Genomic DNA, 21,926 nt, shown 5'->3' on the forward strand with positions numbered 1-21,926 from the left:
TTTAACTTTAATAGACCCTGTATAAACATGTACCATTCTTCTTTTTAGATGGTCTCTGGAGGTTGGTGATAACTAATATGAAAGAAGAAATTATTGTCCTGGACAGATTCTCTTCTATTACTGGGTGCTCTTAACGATAAAAAACTTAAAAGTTAAGCTCTATAGGCACCCCAGAAAGGCTCTGTGAAGGCATTAAAGAAAAGTATGTATGTAGGAAATTCCTTACTGCTTAGGAGTTCTCAGGTCATTTAGGAGTGAATTTGCCCCCAGGTATGGACCTGTGCTGAGCTCAACAACTAAAGAAAGGTAATCGCGCAGAAGGTGGGAAATGGCTGTTAGAAGTGAATTTGGCCAAGACTAAAAGGAAAACAGGAAATATATATACTCTAGGTCAAGTAGAAGATTCATATGAGAAATGTTATATTCCAAGCTTTGAGTTTGTGATTTAATATTTAACTACTTTGTTTTGGATGATGGTTTTCATTTTCTGATTGTATTAAAAATATAATACATACACAAGGGATAGCATTCTTTTTTTTTTTTTTTAAAGATTTTATTTATTCATGAGAGACACAGAGAGGGAGAGAGAGAGAGAGGCAGAGACACAGGCAGAGGGAGAAGCAGGCTCCATGCAAGGAGCCCGATGTCTTCAGGATCAGGCCTTGGGCTGAAGGGCGGCGCTAAACCGCTGAGCCACCGGGGCTGCCCAGAGATCACATTCTTAACGTCTGTTATGAAAGATTTATACTCATATTACATAGTTGTTCATCCACCCTCTTTTCTGGATAAGATGGAGTGTTTTATGGTTTGATTGGTTACTTAGGCCAGTTTTTACTTAAGGATGATTGTACCCTGAGGATATTTTACAGAAAATGATGATACTAGAAATATAGACTAGTAGAGTCCAAAAATTTTTTTATTGATAAAATATGTTTATTACTGATTGGGTATCCATTCTTTTGGAACTTTTTTTCCAGGTCAAAGCTAATTGAAGTGAGTGCTATTCAGCCCAACATTGCCAACTTTGGGAGGTCCTTGTTGGGTGGCTACTGCTCTTCTTATGTGCCTGACTTTGTTCTTCAAGGAATTGGGAGTGATGAGAGGCTCCGTCAGTGTCTGGTATCAGATTTGTCTCATGCTGTGCAGGTGAGTTGCCTTCACTGCTATTGAATTTATTTAGAATGAACTTTGTTAACTGGTAGAACTCCCAAGTTACCTTATATTTTTGGTTATACTTCAAACACAGTCATTGTTCTCTGAATCTTGTCACTTTTGCACCTGCATGTGTGGTACCTGTCACCATGAAAGCAAGTAGAGAGTTTCAGGAATCTGTGCAGTCAGAAATCTGAAATACAGAACTTACTGTGCATATGCATAAATGTTCATTATTAGATCATTTATATCAAAAAATTCCAAGTGCTTAAATGTGAATGCAGTTATTTTCTCTATTGCATTTTCAGATGGTTCATTGCTTATATATAGAAGTACAATAGCTTTTTGTATATTGGATCTTATATTCTTCTACCTTGCTGAACTTTCTTTTTTATTTATTTTAGAGAGAGAGAGGGAGCATGTAGGGGAGGGGCAGAGGGAGAGGGAAAAAGAGTCTTAAGCAGACTCTGTACTCTGTCTCATGACCCTGAGATCAAGACCTGAGCCAGTACCGAAAGTCAGATACTTAACTGTGCCACCTAGGTGCCCCAACCTTGCTTTTATTAGTTCTTGTAGGTTTTTTTTGTGTAAATTCCTTAAGTTTTTCTACATACAGGTTCATGTCATTAATGAATAGATAGTCTTCTATCTTCCTTTCTAGTGTGGATGCCTTTTGTCTTTCTTGCCTGGTTGTATGGGCTAGAATGTTCAGTACAGTCTTGCATAGAAATGCTGATAGTGGACATCCTTGTCTTCTTCCTGATATTAGGAGAAAACATTGACTCTCATTATTAAGTATGTTGTTGGCTGCAGGGTTCTTATAGATGTCCTTTATCAAATGGAGAAAGTTTTCCTTCTTTGTTCCCTCCACTTTTAAATCATGAATGGATGTGGCATTTTGTCTTAATATTTTTTCTGTACCTATTGATATGATCATTTGGGTTTTCTTCCTTAATCTGTTAATGTGTTAGATTATATTAGATATGGTAGATTTTTAGATGTTAACTGACTCTTGTATTCCTAGGGAAAAAAATTGCACTTGATCATGGTATATGGGTTTTTTTATATATTGCTAGATGTGATTTGCTAATATTTTGTTATGAATTTTAGAATCTGTATTCAAAGGGATATTAGTCTTTAGTTTTCTTGTGATATGTTTGTCTTTAATAGTAGAATAAAACTTGCCTCATAGAATGAAATGTGATTCATTCTCTATTTTCTGGAAGAGTTTCTGGAAGATTAGTATTATTTTTTTCTCCAAATGTTTGATACAATTTGCCTGTGAAGTCATTTGGACCTGGACTTTTAAAAAGAGTATTTTAAATTGGTGATTCAATTTCTTATTCTAGATTTATTCCAATTTTCTATTTCTTAGTCAATTTTGATTATTTTCATCTTTCTAGGAATTAGTTTCATTTAAGTGACCTCATTTATTTGTTGGAATAAAATGGTTCATGGTATACATTTATAATCATTTTAATTGCTATAAGTTCACTGGTTATGTCCCCTCTTTCATTCCTGATTATTGTAATCTGTGTTTTTTCTTTTTTCCCCAACCCTTCTAAAAATGGAATATTCCAAAGAAGAAGTAATTCAAGGCTTGACTTCATTAAAGTTATTTTTGGCACATAGGCATCAAAGATGAGTAGTCTGTGGCCCATGGGATCAATACCTGCTTTTTGTAAATTCATTTTTATTGGAACATGATTACCCACTTATTTATGTACTTTGACTGTTCAGGAGCCAAATTGAGTTATTGAGACAGAAACCTTATAGCCCCTAGGCCTAAAATATTTTCTCTATAGCTCTTTATAGAAGAAGTTTGCTGATTCCTGTCCTAGCTGAAGGTGTGTTAGTTTTATCTTTTCAAGGAAACAACTTTTGTTTTCACGGATTTTATCTATTTTTCTGTCTTTCATTAATTTCTATTCTCGTCTTTATTATTTCTTCCTTCTGCTTGCTATGGGATGTAGTTTGCTCTTTTTTGCTAAGGTGGAAGATTAGCTTATTAATTTGAAGTATTTTTTCTTTTTACATTAGGCATTTAGCTCTAAATTGTCCTCTAAGCACTGCTTTCACTAAAGCTCATAAATTTTAATCTTTTGATTTCATTTTCATTCACTTTATAATGTTTTCTGATTTCCCTTGCCATTTCTTTGACCCATGGGTTATATAGAATTATGTTTTTGATCTCCAAATATTAGTGGAATTCTTAAATTTCCTTTTCTTGATTTCTGAATTAGTTTCATTGTGGTCAGAGAACAGACTTTGTATAATTTTAGTCCTTTTAAATTTATTGAGTCTTGTTTTATGGCCTAGCATGTGGTGTGTCCTGGAGAATGTTCTGTGTGCAGTTGAAAAAAATAGTCGGCTGTTGTTGGGCAGAATGTACTACATTCTCGATGTCAGGTCGAGTTGGTTGATAGCCTTTAGGTTCCCATGTTCATGCCGATTGTTCTGTGTAGTTGTTCCATGGTTTATTGAGCACAGAGTATTGAAGTTTCCAGCTTTTCTTGAATTTTCTGTTTTTTTCTTCATTTCCATGTGTCATTCTAATAATTTTTTTTCAACAAAACCTTCCCTTTTCTCTCTGTAACAACAGTTACATTAAAAAGGAATGGAGAAAGCCAACTGGGAAATCATTGGTGAGAAAATATGGCTCAGTGAGCAAGCGGTCTCTTAATTATTAGTCAGAAAGGTTAAAAGCTCCTGTGTTTGATCGTAAGTTGTGAAGTCTGGTGTTTTGTTTTATAGTAGGGAAATTATGAAAAATCTAAATAAAAACAAAGTTTGAAAGAAAACTTATCAAAACTCAAGTTCTTTACTTTCAAAAGCCATTTTGCTCAATCCTTTAACACCAATCAGATAAATGCTTACTGACATAGTGTATTCTGATACTCCTGTAGTCCAAGAGATACATGGATGAAAAAGAAATAGCTTCCGATCTGGAGTTACTTACTTGGTAATGGAGGAAGTAAGGGAAGTATATGAATAAATGTAGTACAAACACATAAAAAACTAAATGCCTGAGGAAGATACTAATAAGTAATGCTTCACAGGAAAGAATTTATATCAGTTAATGGTATTTGTCCTTCAGAGTACAGCAGCTTTTTCTATATTTTTCAGTTCTGTCCTCCCAGTGCCTGACAGAGTACTCTCAGTAAGTATTTGTTGAAATATTTGGCTAGGAAATCCAATGTGGGTTCTTAAAATGCTTTGTGTTCTCTTGTCTTCCTTTATGTCTGACCTCAGTCTTTCAGTTTCTTTTTTCCCTCCATCTATACCCATTAGCACACACTGTGTTCTTTGATGTTGTCTCTAGAAGCCGGGAATTGGAAGGGGTAACTGTTTCCTATTGAAGACAAAACATTTCAGTTTTGAAAATTTTTACCTTAGGAGTAGGAGTAATAGTAATAATAATCATCATCATCATTTAGTTTTTATTATAGCATTAATGTTTGCCAGGTGCTTAAACATAATGCTTCACTTAATTTTATGGTGCTTATTACTGTCATACCTATATTTCAGATACAGCACAGAGAGGTGTTTGAAGTTATATTAGATAGGGAATGGCAGAGCTAGAAATCAATACTGATCTACCTCTTCCTCAGTGATGCTCTTAAACTTCTGTGCTTAATATATTCAAAACATTGTCCCTAAAACATACTGTCTCTAAAACAGATGAACAAAGGTCAATACAAATAAAATAGCAAAATTGGCATTAAAGAGCTTATAAGACTTTTATATTAGTGGTCCTACTTCTCTTGCTCTTAGAATCATTCCACTATGGCAAAAAGTAAGAGCTTTCTGTCTTCTCTGTGTTTTAGTAGCTGGGTTTCTAGTCTTTCCCTCTTATATTTTCATTTAATTATATAAAATATTTTATTATCAAAGACGCTTACAGAAAATTTTGAAGAAGTGAAAACTAAAATACCAAACTTGGGACATCTGGGTGGCTCAGTGGTTGAGTGTCTGTCTTCGGCTCAGGGTGTGATCCCGGGATCTGGAATTGAGTCCCACATTGGGCTCCCTGCATGGAGCCTGCTTCTCTCTCTGTCTGTGTCTCTGCCTTTCTCTTTCTGTGTCTCATGAATAAATAGGTAAAATCTTAAAAAAAAAAAAAAAAAGAAATCAAATTTCATCTTAGCTCTAACAGGTTGGATTTTTATCATTCATTTTTCTCTTTCATGTTATAAAGTTTATATTTAATGGTTTTAATTATTGTGTGCTTATAATGTCCCACATTATATTAAACATGAGAACTATTTCTTATGCACCTATATGGAAAACCATGTAGGAGCTTTTTAATAAATAAATCATTAGCACAGTACTTTCTTAAAAAAATACAGCCTTATTCTTCTGAACTGTATTAGTAGAGTGTCTTTTCTTTTTCTCCGCAGTTTCTAAGAAAGTGGTATTTTTCTTATTACCAAATTAAATATATATTTACTATAGAAATACTGAAATATGTAGAAAGCTAAGCACAAGTTTTCCCAACTCTACCATTCATTGGTAGCCATTCTTAATATAAAACCTCTTCCAGTCATTATGCAGTATGTGGCATCTGATAAAACCCAGACTTAGCCACTTCCTGTAAATCCTAAGATATTTAACCTTGGTGTCCTTGGCTGTAATGAAAGTGATACTAATGTTATACCAGAGTTATACTGTGTGGTGTCTTGTGCATATTAGGTACTCTCTGTCTTAAATCTTGTCATCATTCTTATTCTATGTTTTTATGTATATATAGGTATGTGTGTATATACACACTTCATATACATATATAACTGGGACCTTTTGTGTGTGTGTGTGTGTGTGTGTGTGTATGCACATTTTTTACAGATATACATTTTTTTTCCTGTGTACATATGTATATATAGGGTTTTGATAATTTTTCCACACTTTGTTTTTATGTAGATTTGCCATATAGTCTGCTATAGAGAACACTATAATTTATATTTTTATGTATAAATATGTATTTTATGTTACACATGTATATGAAGTGTATGTATATGTAGCCACTGTGTGTGTGTGTGTGTATTTTTATATATGGTGTTATCTTTGATGTTTTGAATTCTGCTTTAATTACCTAACAGTTGATTTCGTTTTAACCTTTCTCCTATTGCTCAACTCTTTTCCCCCAGTTTTATTTTGATATATAATTGATATGTAATATATTAGTTGAAGGAGTACAACATGATTAATAAATATATATATTGCAAATGACTACTATGGTAAGTTTAGTTACCATCCATCACCTCATACGGTTACACATTTTTTTCATCACCTCATATGGTTACACATTTTTTTCTTGTGATGAAAACTTTTTAAAAAAGATTTATTTATTTATTACAGAGTGTGTAATAAATGGGGGGGAGGGACAGTGGGAGAGGAAGAGAGAGAATCTTCAGCAGACTCCCACTGACTGAGGAGCCCAACATGGGGCTGGATCTCAAGACCCTGAAATGATCAACTGAGCTGAAATCAAGAGTCTGATGCTTAACTGACTGAGCCACCCAGGCATCCCTCTCGTGATGAGAACTTTTAAGATCTATTCCCTTAGCAACTTTCAGATATACAATACAATGTTAAGTATAGTCTCCATGCTGTACATTACATGTCCAGAACTTCCTTAAAGCTGAAAGTTTGTACCTTTTGACCAGCTTCACCCATTTCTTCCATCTGCATCGCTCCTATCCCTCTCACCCACCAATCTGTTCTCTGTTTCTGTTGTGAGTTTGGATTTTTTAGATTCTCTGTGTGTAAGATAGTACAGTATTTGCTTTTCTCTGTCTCACTTCACTTAGCATAATGCCTTTAAGGTTCATATGTATTGTTGCAAATAGCAAGATTTCCATCTTTCTCATGGCTGAATACTATTTGTGTGTGTGTGTGTGTATCACATCTTCTTTATTCATTTATTGATGGAAAGTTTGGTGTGTCTTTCTGGCTGTTGTGAATAATGGTACAATGGACATGGGAGTGCAGATACTTCTTTGATAGCCTGTTTTCATATCTACTGAATATATGTATACCTAGAAGTGATATTGCTGGAGGATATGGTAGTTCTGTTTTTAATTTTTTGGGAACCTCCATACCGTTCTCCATAGTGGCTGCACCAATTTACATTCCCACCAGCAGTGCACAAGTGTTCTCTTTTCTTCACACCCTCTCCAGTACTTGTTATCCTCTTGTCTTGATAACAACCATCCTGTCAGGTGTGAAGTGATACCTCATGTGGCTTAGATTTGCATTTCCCTCATAATGAGTGATGTTGAGTATCTTTTTATGTCCATTTTGGTTAAATGCAGGTCGTCTTTGGAAAAAATGTTCGGTTTCTCTGCCCATTTTTAAAATTAAATTATTAGCCCCCCCGCCTTTGCTTTTGATTGAGATATATGAATTCCTTATGTATTTTGGATATTAACCTCTTAGCTGATAAATGTTTTGCAAATATTTTCCCCCATTCGGTAGGCTGCTTTTTCATTTTGCTGCTGGTTTCTTTTGCTGTACAAGAGCATTTTAGTCTAGTTTGCTTTCATTGTCTTTGCTTTTGGTGTCAAATCTAAAAAAATCATTGTCAAGACTAATACCAGAGATCTTACTCTGGTATTTTTATGCTTTTGGGTTTTACGTTCAAGGCTTTAATCAGTTTGAGTTGAATTTTGTGTATGGTGTTCAATAGGGATCTACATTCATCCTTTGGCCTCTGGCTGTCTAATTTTTTCCAGCACCATATATTGAAGAGACTATCCTTTCTCCATCCTATATTCTTGGCTCCTTTGTTATATGTTAATAGAGCACTAAGCATGAGTTTATTTCTGGGTTCTCTGTTTTTTATTGCTCATCTTTTTCTTTCTTTTACTGTCGATATTGATACTTCTGTGTTTTAAGAACATAGGACAATTTTTTTAGGCTAGATCACCAGAAATGGGGTTGTTGGCCAGTGTTAAAGGCTAGGATTATTTTCATATTCTTGATGTATGTTTGTTAGTTTCTTCTCCAAAAGGCAATGCCAATTTGAACAGCAGTTTGCAGTATCTTTAAGGCCTGTTCCCTCTGTGACATTAATGGTCTCATTATAATTTTGAAAGGTAATTGAAGAAACTTGCTAGTTTTGTAGAGAGTACACTGAAATTGATTTGGAACATTTTTAGTTCAAATGTGCAGTTTACGAGGCCATGTTTGAATACCTAGCAGGCAATTGAAAAATCAGGTTTTATTATGAGATGGAGATATGGAAGTATCTGATAGAGAAAAGATTAGAGATTTTATGTATTGACATTCTGGAAATGCCTGAGAGAGAAAAAAGGCTGATAAGATTGTGGATGAATTTGTATTATAGAAGTCATTAAACTCAGAAAAGAAGGTTTCAGAAAAATAAAGCATTGTATTTATTGTTTCTTACATAAATTACTTCCATTTTATGACTAGGAAGTATCTAAGGCTGGATACAAAGATTGTGGGAGAAGCTACTACAAGGTCTTACTTGAGAATATACTATCATCTGCTGTAGGCTTTCTTTTCCAGAACTTGATGATGAAGGGAAAGACTGGGATTGTCTAAATTGAAATTTTATCAGATAAGGACATTGCACATGACAGTCCATTGAGTGAAAATGAGCAATCAAAATGAATGACTGGTATTGCCCTCCACTTTGTTTTTTTAAACAACTTCTAAAGTGATTTTGATTTGAATTATTTCTGATCATAAGCTTGGTATTTAGGCTCTTCTCACTTGGAAGGCTACTGACTTGGAACCATTTTTCTTTCCTTTACCAAAACATAATTTTTGTAAGTTTTGGTTAGATTAACCATTTAACCAACAAAAGAGAGAGGCAAACCAAGAAATAGATTCAATAGAACAAACTGATGGTTACTGGAAGGGAAGTAGGCGGAGGTGGGAGGATGAAATAGGTGATGGCGATTAACGAGGGCAAGTGTTGTGATGAGCATCAGGTGCTGCATGGAAGTGATGAATCACTAAATTCCACACTTGAAATTAATATTATACTGTATGTTAACTAACGAATTTAAATAAAAACTTGTGGTGGGGGAAGAAAAATCTTAGCTACATGCCTTTGATTGAAGGGCTATAAAGTTAATTTCTAAAGTGGTTTGTAACCTTTTTAAACAAGGTATATTTTGTAGCTGCTTCCTCATTATCTGTTTAGGCATTTCCTTTTGAAGATAATGGTTGTACCTCCCCCCAATCATAATTTTCATCTCCTAAAGATGCCCACTGCTTGTGAAAGTATCTGCCTTTAACAGTTTGTTACTCCATTTTGGTTATTTGAGCATGCTTCTTGCCTTATTTTTCTTTTATAACTGTAGAAATACATTAAAATATATTAATTGTTACCTTGTTTCTTAAAAATGCAAGGAATACCTTACATCTTTAGATGTATGTAACATTTCCAAAATTATATTTCAGTAATTAAGTTGATTAATTTAAAAATGTTATATTCTTGGTAAGAGTTGAATAAGAAATATTTGAGTACTATTTTATAAAAACAAATATAAAGTTCAGAGTTTCATGGAAAGTTTTCACAGTGTGTCTTTCCAAGCTATTCTCCTCTTCCCCACGTCTCAGTATCACATTTCACTAATTTAGTCATAGGCATTTACTTAAGTCTCTTGAGTTTTCTCATGATATTCTCACTTACAGAATTATCCATATTCCTCTTTTGTTTTGCACCAGCAGTCCAATCCATACTTAAATTTATATCCCTGTGTCAGTTCTACTGTGAAACTCCTGATCACACAGAACCCATTATTGTCCTCTTCTGCTACCCCAGCACTTGATGCCTGTTTTGTCTGTTAAACATATGTCTTTTTATAGCCATTTGTATTTATTTTTATCTCCCATACAGGACTGTGAGCTCCATTGTCTTTGTTTACTTAGCTTCAAGCCAAAAGCCTTATTCATAGTGGTTGTTCATTTACTGGGCAAAGGGATATCCTTTGGGCATGCCAAACCTGGGTTTACCAAGGAGCAAACATTCTTTGTTATAAAATTCTTATAAAAAAGTACAACTTTGAAAGAAAAAAGGCCATTGGGTTCATGTATTTCAAATACTAGGTTTTTAAAAGGTTTTATTTATTTATTTATTAATGAGAGACAGGTAGAGAGAGGCAGAGACATAGACAGAGGGAGAAGCAGGCTCCCTCCGGGGAGCCTGATGTGGGACTTGAACCCAGAACCCCGGGATCATGCCCCAAGCCAAAGGCAGACACTCAACCACTGAGCCACCCAGGCATCAGTAAATTCATTGAATGATCAAAAGACTGGTGACAATTAACTTCTGGATTAAAGAATACAGAGTTCTGCAAACTGATGGCTATCAGAATGGAGGTGGGAGGTGATGGATGGGTAAAATAGGTAATGGGGATTAAGGAGTGCATTTGCTGTGATGAGCCCCAGGTAATGTATGAAATTGTTGAATTACTATATCGTATACCTGAAACTAATATTACACTGTATGTTAACTAACTGAATTTAAACAAAAACTTTTTTTTTTTTATTTTTTATTTATGATAGTCACACAGGAGAGAGAGAGAGAGAGAGGCAGAGACACAGGCAGAGGGAGAAGCAGGCTCCATGCACCAGGAGCTCGACGTGGGACTCGATCCCGGGTCTCCAGGAGCGCCCTGGGCCAAAGGCAGGCGCTAAACCGCTGTGCCACCCAGGGATCCCCAACAAAACTTTTTAAAAAGAGTTCTGGGGATACCTGGGTGGCTCATTGTTGAGCATCTGCCTTCAGCTCAGGGCCTGATCCCAGATCCAGGATTGAGTCCCGCATTGGGCTCCCTGCATGGAGCCTGCTTCTCCCTCTGCCTGTGTCTCTGCCTCTCTCTGTGTGCATATCTCATGAATAAATAAATCTTTAAAAAAAATAAAAACAAAAAGAGTTCTGGTAATGAATCTCTACAGTGATTATTTCTTTCTTCTTTTTTTTTGAGATTTATTTATTTGAGAGAAAGAGAGTGAGGGGGGCAGAGGGAAAAGGAGAGAGAGAATCTCAAGTAGACTCCCTGCTGAGCATGGAGCCCAGCTGGGTCTTGATCCGACCCTGAGATCATGACCTGTGTTGGATGCTTAACTAACTGAGCCACCCAGATTCCCCTAGGGATGGTTTCTATAAGGTGTCTCAGGGTATTTGTTACTGAGCTAATTAAATATTCCATTTTCCACTGTTAAGAATTCTTTGGCAAGAATAGCTGTCAGAATTTAATATTCTTTTATTCTGTTTTTGATATCTTTTCCTTGCCTTATTTTCATTAACATTTATTTGAAAACTTCATTTGCTCATTATAAGATGAATTCTTCTTTCCAGCATCCAGTGTTGGATGAACCAATAGCAGAAGCTGTCTGTATTATAGCAGATATGGATAAATGGACTGTTCAAGTGGCCAGTAGCCAGAGACGGATGACAGATAATAAATTGGGAAAGGAAGTATTGGTTTCCAGTCTTGTGTCCAACCTGCTTCATTCCACTCTTCAGCTTTATAAACATAACTTGTCTCCAAATTTTGTAAGTATGTATAAGGCTTGAATTATGTAGCACTCTGAGAGCTGACAATTTTATTTAGTATATGCCTACATTGAATACTGCTGTTAGCTTCATCACTGTTTCTTGGATAAAAGTGGTTATAGACTGAAGGTTTGTGTTCCTTTAAAATCCATGTGTTGATGCCCTAACACTCAGTATGATGGTATTTCGAGATGGGCCTTTGGCAGATAATTAGGGTTAGATGAGGTGACGAGGGTGAAGCCCTTATGCTGGGATTCATGACCTTCTGTGAAAAGGGAACACAAGCAGAGGCAGTCATCTCTGTGCCCAGGTGAGCTGTCACCAGAACTGGACTATGCTAGCACCCTGACCTTTACACTTCCAACCTCCAGAACTATGAGAAAATAATTCTCTTTTTTAAGTCATTTAATCTGTGCCATTTTGTAATGGCAGCCCAACCTGACTAAGACAGAGGGGGATCTCTACATGTCTATTTATTGTATGGTTTCAGCAGCTAGAATTTAGTGCTTGACTAGTTTAATGTAAGATATAGACATGTAGTATCCTCACGTTTTGTGCAGAATGCCAGTGCTTTCTAGAGCCTCATTGTCATGTCAGGACTTTGAATGATCCCTCTTCATAATACTGAATAACTTCTTACTGAAGACACTATTTTCCAACTTCCAAATTTCTTTTTTTTTTTTTTTTCTTGTTAGGACAGATACAATACAGCTTATTTAAAAACCTCTGTAGAGCAACATGATAAAGTCCACATTTCACAAAACCACAGCTAACATTATTCTCATTGGTGAAATATTAAAAGTTTTACCCTTATGATCATGGACAAGACATGGTAGCCCACTGTCACCACTTCTATTCAACATAATACTGGAAAGCCCTAGTCAGAGCAGTTGAGAAAGAAAAAGAAATGAAAGGCATCCAAATTGGAAAGGAAGAAGTAAAATTATCCCTGCAGATGACATAATCTTTAATGTAGAAAACTTAAAGATTCCACAAAAAAAAAACTGTTAGAGCTAAAAATGAACAAAATAATTGCAAGATACAAAATCAGTGTGCAAAGATAGTTCCATTTACATACACTATGTATGTACAGTAGACTGTACTGTATTGTGAGTCTGAGCCTGTATAGCAATGAACAGTCTAAAATGGAAGTGAAGAAAGCAATTAAAATAGCATCAAAAGAATAAATTACCTAGTAATAAATTTGACCATGCACAAAAGACTTGTATACTGAGAACTAGAAAACATCGCTGAGAGAAATTAAAGAAATGGAAAGACATTTTGTGTTCATAGATTGGAAGACCCAGTATTATTAAGATCACAGTACTATTCAAAGTAATCTACAGGTTCAATGCAATCCTTATAAAAAATCCCAATGACTTCCTTTTTTTTTTTTTTTTTTTAAAGAAATAGATGCATCCTAAAGTTTGCATGAACTCTCAAGGCACCTGAAGAGCCAAAATAATCTTTAAAAAAAACAAAGATGGAGGACTCACACCTCCCAGTTTCAAAACTCATTACAAAGTGATAGTAATCAAAACAGTGTGACACTGGCATAAGGACAAACATATAGGCCAATAGAATATAATAGCCCAAAAATAAACCCTTACTTATATGGCCATTTGGTTTTAGACAAGGGAAACAGGACCATTCAAAGAGGAAAGGGACCTTTGCAATAAATCATGCTGAGAAAATTGGATATCCACATGGCAAGTACCCTTACCTTATGCCATGTACAGAAATGAACTCAAACTTGAATCTGACTTAAATCGAAACCTAAGTGCTTGAACTATCTATAAAACTGTTCAAAGAAAACATAGGGGATAATCTTTATGGCATTTGATTTGGCAGATATTTCTTGGATTTAACACCAAAAGCATAGGCAACAAAAGTAAGAGGTAGATACATGGGATTTTGTCAAATTGAAATCTTTGTTTACCAAAAGACACCATCAAGTGAAAAGACAACATGAGAGCAGGAGAAAATATTTGTAAATCATATATCTTCAGAGATTGATACCCAGAGTAACAAAGAAAAACTCAGTTTAAAAATAGGCAAATAGGGCAGCCTGGGTGGCTCAGCGGTTCAGCGCTGTCTTCAGCCCATGGCCTGATCTGGAGACCTGGGATCAAGTCTTACGTCAGGCTCCCTGCATGGAGCCTGCTTCTCCCTCTGCCTGTGTTTCTCTCTCTCTCTCTCTCTCTCTCTCTCTCTCTCTCTCTCTCCTCTCTGTGTGTGTATGTCTCATGAGTAAATAAATAAATAAATCTTTTTAAAAAATTAAAGAATAAAAATAGGCAAATAGACATTTCTCTAAAGAAGATGCATAAATGGTCATTGAGCATATGAAATGATCTTTAGGGAAGTAGAAATTAAAACCAAAGTGAGGTACTCCTTCACACTCATAGTGTGGCTATGATCAAAAACATAAAGGCATCAAGTATCCTAAATGTGGAGAAATTGGAAACCTTGTGCGTCACTGGTGGGAATATAAAATGCCCCAGCTGCTGTGGAAAACACCTTGGCAGTTTCTCAAGAAGGTTAACATTGTATTGTCCTGTGATCCAGAAGTTCTGCCTTTGAGGTTTTACTCAAAACATTTGAAAGCAGGGACTCAAATAATTGTACCATCATGTTTACGGCAGCATTATTTACAATAGCCAAAAGTTGAAACAACTTGGGTCCATTAACAAATGAATGGATAAGCAAAATGTGTATTAATACATAGAATGGAATATTTCAGCCATGAAAAGGAATGGCATTCTGATACAATATGGATGAACCTTGAATACATTATGCTAAGTAGAATAAGTAGAAAGGACAGATTAATTACAGGATTCTACTTAAATGAGGTATCTAGAATAGGCAAATTCAGAGAGAGAGGAAGTAGAGATTACCAAGGGCTTGGGGGAGGAGGGTATGAGGATTTATTATATAATGGGTACAGAGTTAATGTTCAAGAAAATGAAAAAAGTTCTGGACATGAAAAGCGATGATGGTTATACAACACTGTGACTGTACTTAATGCCACTGAATTGTATAAATGGGTAATATGGGACATCCCTATGTGGCTCAGTTAGGTGTCCGACTGTTGATCACATCTCAGGTCTTGATCTCAGGGTCGTGAGTTCATGCCCTGTGGTGGATAATATGGTAAATTCACAGATATATGTAAATTACATACAAAGTTTGTGTTTGTGTGTGTGTATTATATACATACATAGTTTCTATTTTGTTTTGCCAAGAAGAAAGTGGGTTTTTATTAGCAGTTTGGTGGTTTTTTTTTTTTTTTTTTTTAAGTAAGCTCCATGTCTAATTGAGGCTTAGACTCACAGCCCTGAGATCAAGAGTCCCATAGAGTACCAACTGTGCCATCCAGGTTACCCCTATTAGTAGTTTTAATAGTTGAATTTCATTGGAAAGGAACACCCTGCAAGAATTTAGTGCTTTAACACCTGAAATTCATATTTTTTCCTCAAATGTATAGTTTCAATTCACATGCAAAACCACCTGTTTTATTAAATTGAGCAACTTAGTTGATAATAAATGAAGTGTATATATTTTAGTTTTTGATGTTCTAGCCTAAAAATGTCTTTCTTCTAGTAAGGACTACTGAGCATTCTCTGTGGGCTACTGCCAACTTTTTTCTTTAACTCTCCATGGGATAATAACTCTCCATGGGATAATGTATTTCCTATAGACATACATTTGAAATGCAGCAATTTATGAGTGTTACATTTATCAAATTTGGAATAAAAACATCTTCTAAGTCCTAGAAATATGTAGTGGTGATAATTTCATATCTTTTTAAATGTACTTAATGCTTCTCACTTGCACACTTAAAAATGGTAGAATGGTAAATTTTATGTTATGTGTAATTTACTGCATTTAAACAAAAACAAAAACTATAGGATCTAAATTTTTGAAATGAATTAGAGAAAAATTTACACTCCTTTTAGCTAAAATTATGTGCTTTAAAAATGTGCTCCAAGTTTTAATTTATACAGGAGTAACTAAACTGAATTGTCATAAACATGTTGCTTTGGAATTTGCCATCACTTTGAATTAGAAAATGTTTTCTGACCTGATCTTTGTTTCCCCCTTAACTGCAGTGTGTAATGCATCTAGAAGACCGATTACAGGAGTTATACTTCAAGAGCAAAATGCTATCTGAGTACTTGAGGGGACAGATGCGTGTTCACGTCAAGGAACTAGGAGTGGTTCTAGGGTATGTTTATGGTTTCTTTTTGGCTTTGTTTTCTCATTGCACTTTCTTTAGGCAAAGAATATTCCCCAGAATTGCCTTTTTTCATTTTAAGTCCTTTTCCTATTAGAAATTGGATACTGTTGTCAGTTGGGTTGCTCTATACCATATAAAAGCAGATTCCTAGCTTCCTTCCACTGATCTGAAAAGCATCATCTCTTGTACTATTAAAATAAGTTGAGAAACTTGTAATTTACAAATATTGTAAACTCATCATTTCCAGCATCTGCCCTGCCATCCAGATGAGCTGATTGAGAAGTAACACTATTCTGTGGGTGGTAGTACATTACCTACATATTATTACTCCTACCCCATTATCTTTATACCATGTCTGTCTACTTTGCAGTTATCCCTGGGAAGAATATACTTTTCTAAAATGCTAACTGAAGGAGGAACAGGAAATTAGTGGGAGACATTGTCTAGCCTTTTTCATCATATTCTGTAGTTACTTTGCCTGTATTCTATGGCTACTTCCTGTGCATGTGTGTATGTATATGTGTGAATTATTTCCTGAAATCCTAATTGCACAAATTAAAACAAACTAAAACTTTTTGAAATTAGGCTTTTTAGAAGGGAGAGCCAACATCAAGTAGCAACTGTGTGTCAGAAACCAAATTAAATATTATTATTTAATATTATTTCTTATCTTAATTGGAATAGATGATTCTATGTCATGCCTTTATTTTTTAATTTTTTATGCCTTTATTTTTTAAAAAACTTAAACTAGTTTTTAATGTAGTTTGCATATAACCAAATTTTACAGTACATTTTGGCATAAAATGAAAATTGTCAGTGTCTTTTCCCCAACTTCTGACTCTCACCCAAACACAATTAATGGATTGTGTCTTCTTACAGAATTTTTAAATATATAGGATAAAAAGTATAATTTGGCTTACTTTCTGTATATCATCATGCAACTTGCCTTTTAATATATTGTGAATGTTCATTCATATAAGTAAAAACTGATTTATCTCCATACTTTTAATGGTTGTATAGCATTTCATTATGTGGTAGAATTTAGATTATTTTCAGGTTTTGTACTGTTACAAATCAATGCTAGAATGAATATAAATCTTTGCAGTTTGTAGGATAAATTCTTAAAAATTTTTAAAGGATAGATGTATTAAATTTTTGATGGATATTGTTATTGTGATAGGTAAAACTAAAGGTCATCAGAAAAGTATCAGAATAAATTCTCACAGACAATAGGAAGCATATTCTTCCTACTGCTGGCTATTGCCAGAGTTTTCCATCTTTGTCAAGCTACTAGCTGAAAAAAATATATAATATGATTTTATTCAGATTAATTCTCTGTGAATGAGTCTACATAACTTTTTTTTTTTTTTTTAACATAACTTTTTCTATGTTTTTGGCCACTTTTTTCCCTATAAAAAGGGAAAGGATGTATTTTTTTAAGAAGTCCCCCCCCCCCAAAAAAAAGCTTCCCTTACTTCTTCCTAGTACTTTTTTGTTTTTTAAGATTTTATTTATTTATTAGAGAAAGAGCAAGAGAGTGAGCACATGTGAGCAGAGGAAGGGGCATAGGGAGAAGGAGAGAATCTCAAGCAGTATCCACTTGCTCTGAGTGCAAAGCCCAATGTGGGTCTTGATCTCATGACCCTGAAATTATAACCAGAGCTGAAACCAAGAGTTGGACACTTCACTGACTGAGCCACCCAGGCACCCCTAAGTACTTCTATAAAAACATTTTTTTTAAAAGTAAGTTGGGGATCTTTTTTTTTTTTTTTAAGATTTTGTTTATTCATGAGAGACACACACAGAGAGAGAGAGAGAGAGGCAGAGACACACAGGCAGAGGGAGAAACGGGCTCCATGCAGGGAGCCCGTCGTGGGACTCGATCCAGGTCTCCAGGATCACACCCTGGGCTGGAGGTGGCGCTAAACCACTGAGCCACTGGGGCTGCCCTATAAAAACATTTATATCCAAAACAGTATAGGTGGACATAGTCACTCTATTATTATACTTTGTTGTATTTGTTAGATACTATCCCTTGCCCTAATGCCTAGTCTATTAGATCAGTGAGATGCCTTCCTACATCCATGACTTGTTACTTACTCTTGGGTTTCAGTAGCTTCTGTTTAAAAAAAAATCTTTTGTTCTAGTTTTACTTACTGAAACATTTCCAATTTGTGTAATCTTCAACTCTCTCCTTACCCTTTCTTTTCCTTTTTGCCAAAGTGGCCTAGGTTCTTGAATGCTGAAACATGGTACATAGATAGCAGTCATTGCCTGTAAGACACATGTCCTGGTACAGAGAGCCTAAACTGAGATTTTTTTTTTTCTTTATTTCAGGATTGAATCCAGTGATCTTCCTCTTCTGGCTGCTGTAGCAAGCACTCATTCTCCATATGTTGCTCAGATACTCCTTTAACATAAAGGTTGTTAGGAATTAACTTCGGTATAAAGTTAAATAGAAACCAAGGAAGCAGATACAACGTTTGTTTATGGCAGTTTTTTTTTTTTTCCCCTGTTAGACTTCCATCTGAATGAGTCAAATGCCTGGGTATCCTGTGTTGCAGTACATATTGTGTGATCATTGGATTATTCTTCCTTTTGGCTGGACTTTGGGTTGTGGTGTATTTTGAACCAAGTTAAACGAAAACAGCATAAATAATTTTGAGGGAAAGCATTTGAAAAAGCCAAAGTGTAGAAATTTCTAAATGAATAACATCAAGGAATTTCATATGATCACTCCCGTGTTGCCACACTCATAAATAGCAATGGATGTCTCCAATTAAATGGCTCAGAAATAGTCATTTCATTAGTTTTAATTCCTTATTTCTAAGGTATGGATAGATATATAAAAGCTTATTTGTTCTTTTGTTTTTCAATTCAAAATAGCTAATTTGGGGGGTATTTCTTAAAGTATTTTAAACAGCCTGTTAATTATAATAAATCCAGAATAATGAGTGTAAATGTGTGTATGTTTTCCATCCAAGTGTACATATGTATCTATTTTTTAAAAAAGCAGAGGTAAGAAATACAAGATTGATTGGTAAACATGCCTTTTTTAAAAATAATATTTTCAACTAGTATCAATTGTAAATAGTGTTTAAATGTTACTCTGTGGTGAATTTTCTGTTCATACACCCTAAAATAAAGCCGATCTTTTTTTAAGGCTGAGGAATGTAGATTCCCCCAAATAAGAATACTACTTTATACTATTTGTTTTGTTTATAAGTATAAGCTAATTCTTATAAATGTTAATATTTACATATTTGCATCTAATTTAATAAATGAAAATTAGGATTAAAAATTACACCAAAGCATTGGGAAAAATAATACTATTTTCTTTAAAAGTGCTCAGGTAGCCAAGGCCTTTGCTTTCAGTATCAGCCCTTCTTAAACCCACAGGAACTGAATATTTTTCTCAGTGCTTCATAATATTCAGTTTACACTAATAGAGCTCGTTAACTCTTACAATTCTTCTAATAGTCTGTCCCTTCCAAAATCTAATTTTTTCAAATATTTTCACTTTTCAATTGTTAATGTTTTTGTATATATTGCCGAGTGTTGCTTATGAGAAAGGCTAATATGGAACCAAACTCCTGTAAGTAATGTAAATAGAAAGATGGGTAGATAAAGTTTTCAATATACTCTACTACCTCAGTTTACTTGAATACTACATTATAGTTTATTCTTATCTGATCTAAGATATGTTTAATGCTAGAAGTGAAATTGGTTTCTGCTTTCATGGACTATTTTCATCATAATTGATTAGCTTAAAAACCCACTTGCTTATTCTCTTACTAAGTACAATTACTGTATGATATATTCATTCTTGCTGTTTGAATTTTCAGTAATTAAGGAAAATTCCTGTGGTTCGTTTAGTCTTTGGCCTTGAATTTATAGTGTTGGGTCACATTTTGCCTTGTTCTTTATGTATTCAAGAAATCTCCAACTAGGCAAGAAATGGTTGTTTTGATTGAGTGTAAACCTGAAATTGTTGTGCCTGCAATCACTTGCCCCTGTGTCCTATCAGCTGATCCCAGTTAGTACTTGAGTCTCCTATGGATGACTTGCTGCCAAAGAGTGTTTATGATTCTGTTTTCTTTGGCTTAATTTCCTTATTCCATTAATTATTGAAATTCTTCCCTCTTTTATTGCTTGGAGTTCTGTGAATCAATCTCTTTGGCAGAATTCGGAATATAGGCAGATTCATATGTGGGCCATTGTACATTATTTTTTTTATTGTAGTTCAGAATGATATGTAGCAGGTAGATAATGTCTGTTTTTGCTTGTTTCCTTTTTTAATTAATCATCAAACTATTCACAGTCCTGTTTGAAATCTCTTAATTATCATTTAGGAAATATAGCCTTCAATAAATGGATGGCCCATGCTACTGTTCTCTTTAAAGCTAAGCTTTGCTCAGAAGGAAGAGGCCTATAGTTTCTCATAGAATCATTAATCCTTATAGGATTCCTGAGTTTTATAATTCCTAACCCACTGTAATTTCTACCTTCATCATAGTCTTGTTTTTTTCTTACACAAAGCCCAAGGAATGAGCTGCTACTTCTTTAAAGTGTGATCATTATGATGAATGTGAAAAGAGTTTTGGCCTGTTCAAAATAATTTTTTCAACTTCTTATGGTACAGACAGATGTGTTACATATTTTAAAAACCTGTTTATTGCAATAGGAAAAAAACCTGTTGCAACAGGACATGAAAAAGGGATATTTTACATTATAGATTTAAAACTAATTTTTCCTTGTATATAAACTAATTGGTTTGATTTGAAATATTCCTGGCTTTTATTAATATGTCTTAATTTTGAGTTTGAAAATGTTAAGTGCAATAAACATTCTAGCACAGATTTCATTTTGTTGCAATTGGCATACACTGGGGATGATCACTTTTAAAAAAAAGTAGGCATACACAATGCCTACTTCTGGTGGATGTCTTATGAGATTGTTCTGCTTTCTCTAAGTTATTTAGATGGTGGGATATGTAAAATGTACATACTTGTTCCTTGTTCTGTATACATTTCTCAAATGTACACCTGTATTATAATAACCTCCCAGTTCTAGGGGAAATTTGTGCAATAAATACACGTCAATTTGATGGATGATATTGGTCTTTTATTTCATATTTTATCAGGTATATTCAATATTGTAGACTCTGGTGTCCGCTGACTTGTATTCTTTTCACAAGTGTGGCACTTCTAGATATGTGACTTTGCTCAAAATGTCATTCTTTAATCCCAAATTTCTTTACTGGTATTTAGTAGAATCTACTTTCTGAAGCGGTTGTGAGAATCAAGTGAAATAATCAAATTTTATCAATTTATCTCAATGCATTCTTGGCTGCTGCTATTATTGAGTAAACTGTCCAGCCTCCCCACTATTCTCCCAGTGGTTGTGGGGAGAATTTAACATTGTGTTTGTTTTTTTTTTTAAGATTTTATTTATTCGTGAAAGACACAGACAGAGAGGCAAAAACATAGGCAGAGAGGAGAAGCAGGCTCCCTGTGGGGAGCCCAATGTGAAACTTGATCCCAGGACCTCAGGATCACACCCTGAGCTGAAAGGTGCTCAACCATTGAGCCACCCAGGCGTCCCTAACATTATGTTCTTATAAATGAAAGTATAGTCACAAAAAATATACTGGTATGTTACTTTTGACCTGTTCTTCATGACGACAAACAGAAAATTTCTTTAACTGCTTTTTTGAAAACAAAATCATTTAAAACCTAGAAGCCATGTAAACCTATTAAAAACATTGTATCCAATACAGATTACCACTGAGTTTATAATTAAACACCCCCCCCCCAAAAAAAATTGGCCAATTGGTTTGTATTCTAATCCTGGTTTGTTCACTGATTTGCATGTGCCTTTGAGCATGTCTGTCCTCTTCATCTTCATTATAGGGTAAGTAAGCTCTTTCATCAGCCTAGAGAGCCTGCTCTGCAGCCGTGATTCAGCCCTGAGTAGGCTGTTGGGATGCTTATCTTACTC

The 21,926-nt window shown here is 34.8% G+C and overlaps 1 protein-coding gene across 6 annotated transcripts in view; it reads left to right on the forward strand.

The window, feature by feature from the left end:
- Positions 1–21,033, forward strand: part of FNIP1 (folliculin interacting protein 1) — a 155,719-nt gene extending 134,686 nt beyond the window's left edge. For 5 of the 6 annotated variants that reach the window (XM_041762090.1, XM_041762093.1, XM_041762095.1 and 2 more), the window contains 4 exons: positions 978–1,146; positions 11,489–11,686; positions 15,799–15,914; positions 18,264–21,033. In XM_041762090.1, coding sequence (XP_041618024.1) covers positions 978–1,146; positions 11,489–11,686; positions 15,799–15,914; positions 18,264–18,342 — 562 coding nt within the window. In that variant the 3' untranslated portion in view covers positions 18,343–21,033. The remainder of the gene's footprint in view (positions 1–977; positions 1,147–11,488; positions 11,687–15,798; positions 15,915–18,263) is intronic. The other variant, XM_041762092.1, reaches the window with a different exon arrangement.
- Positions 21,034–21,926: the final 893 nt, after the last annotated feature.

This window comes from Vulpes lagopus, chromosome 7 (genome assembly GCF_018345385.1).
Source record: "Vulpes lagopus strain Blue_001 chromosome 7, ASM1834538v1, whole genome shotgun sequence".
Classification (NCBI taxonomy): Eukaryota; Metazoa; Chordata; class Mammalia; order Carnivora; family Canidae; genus Vulpes; species Vulpes lagopus.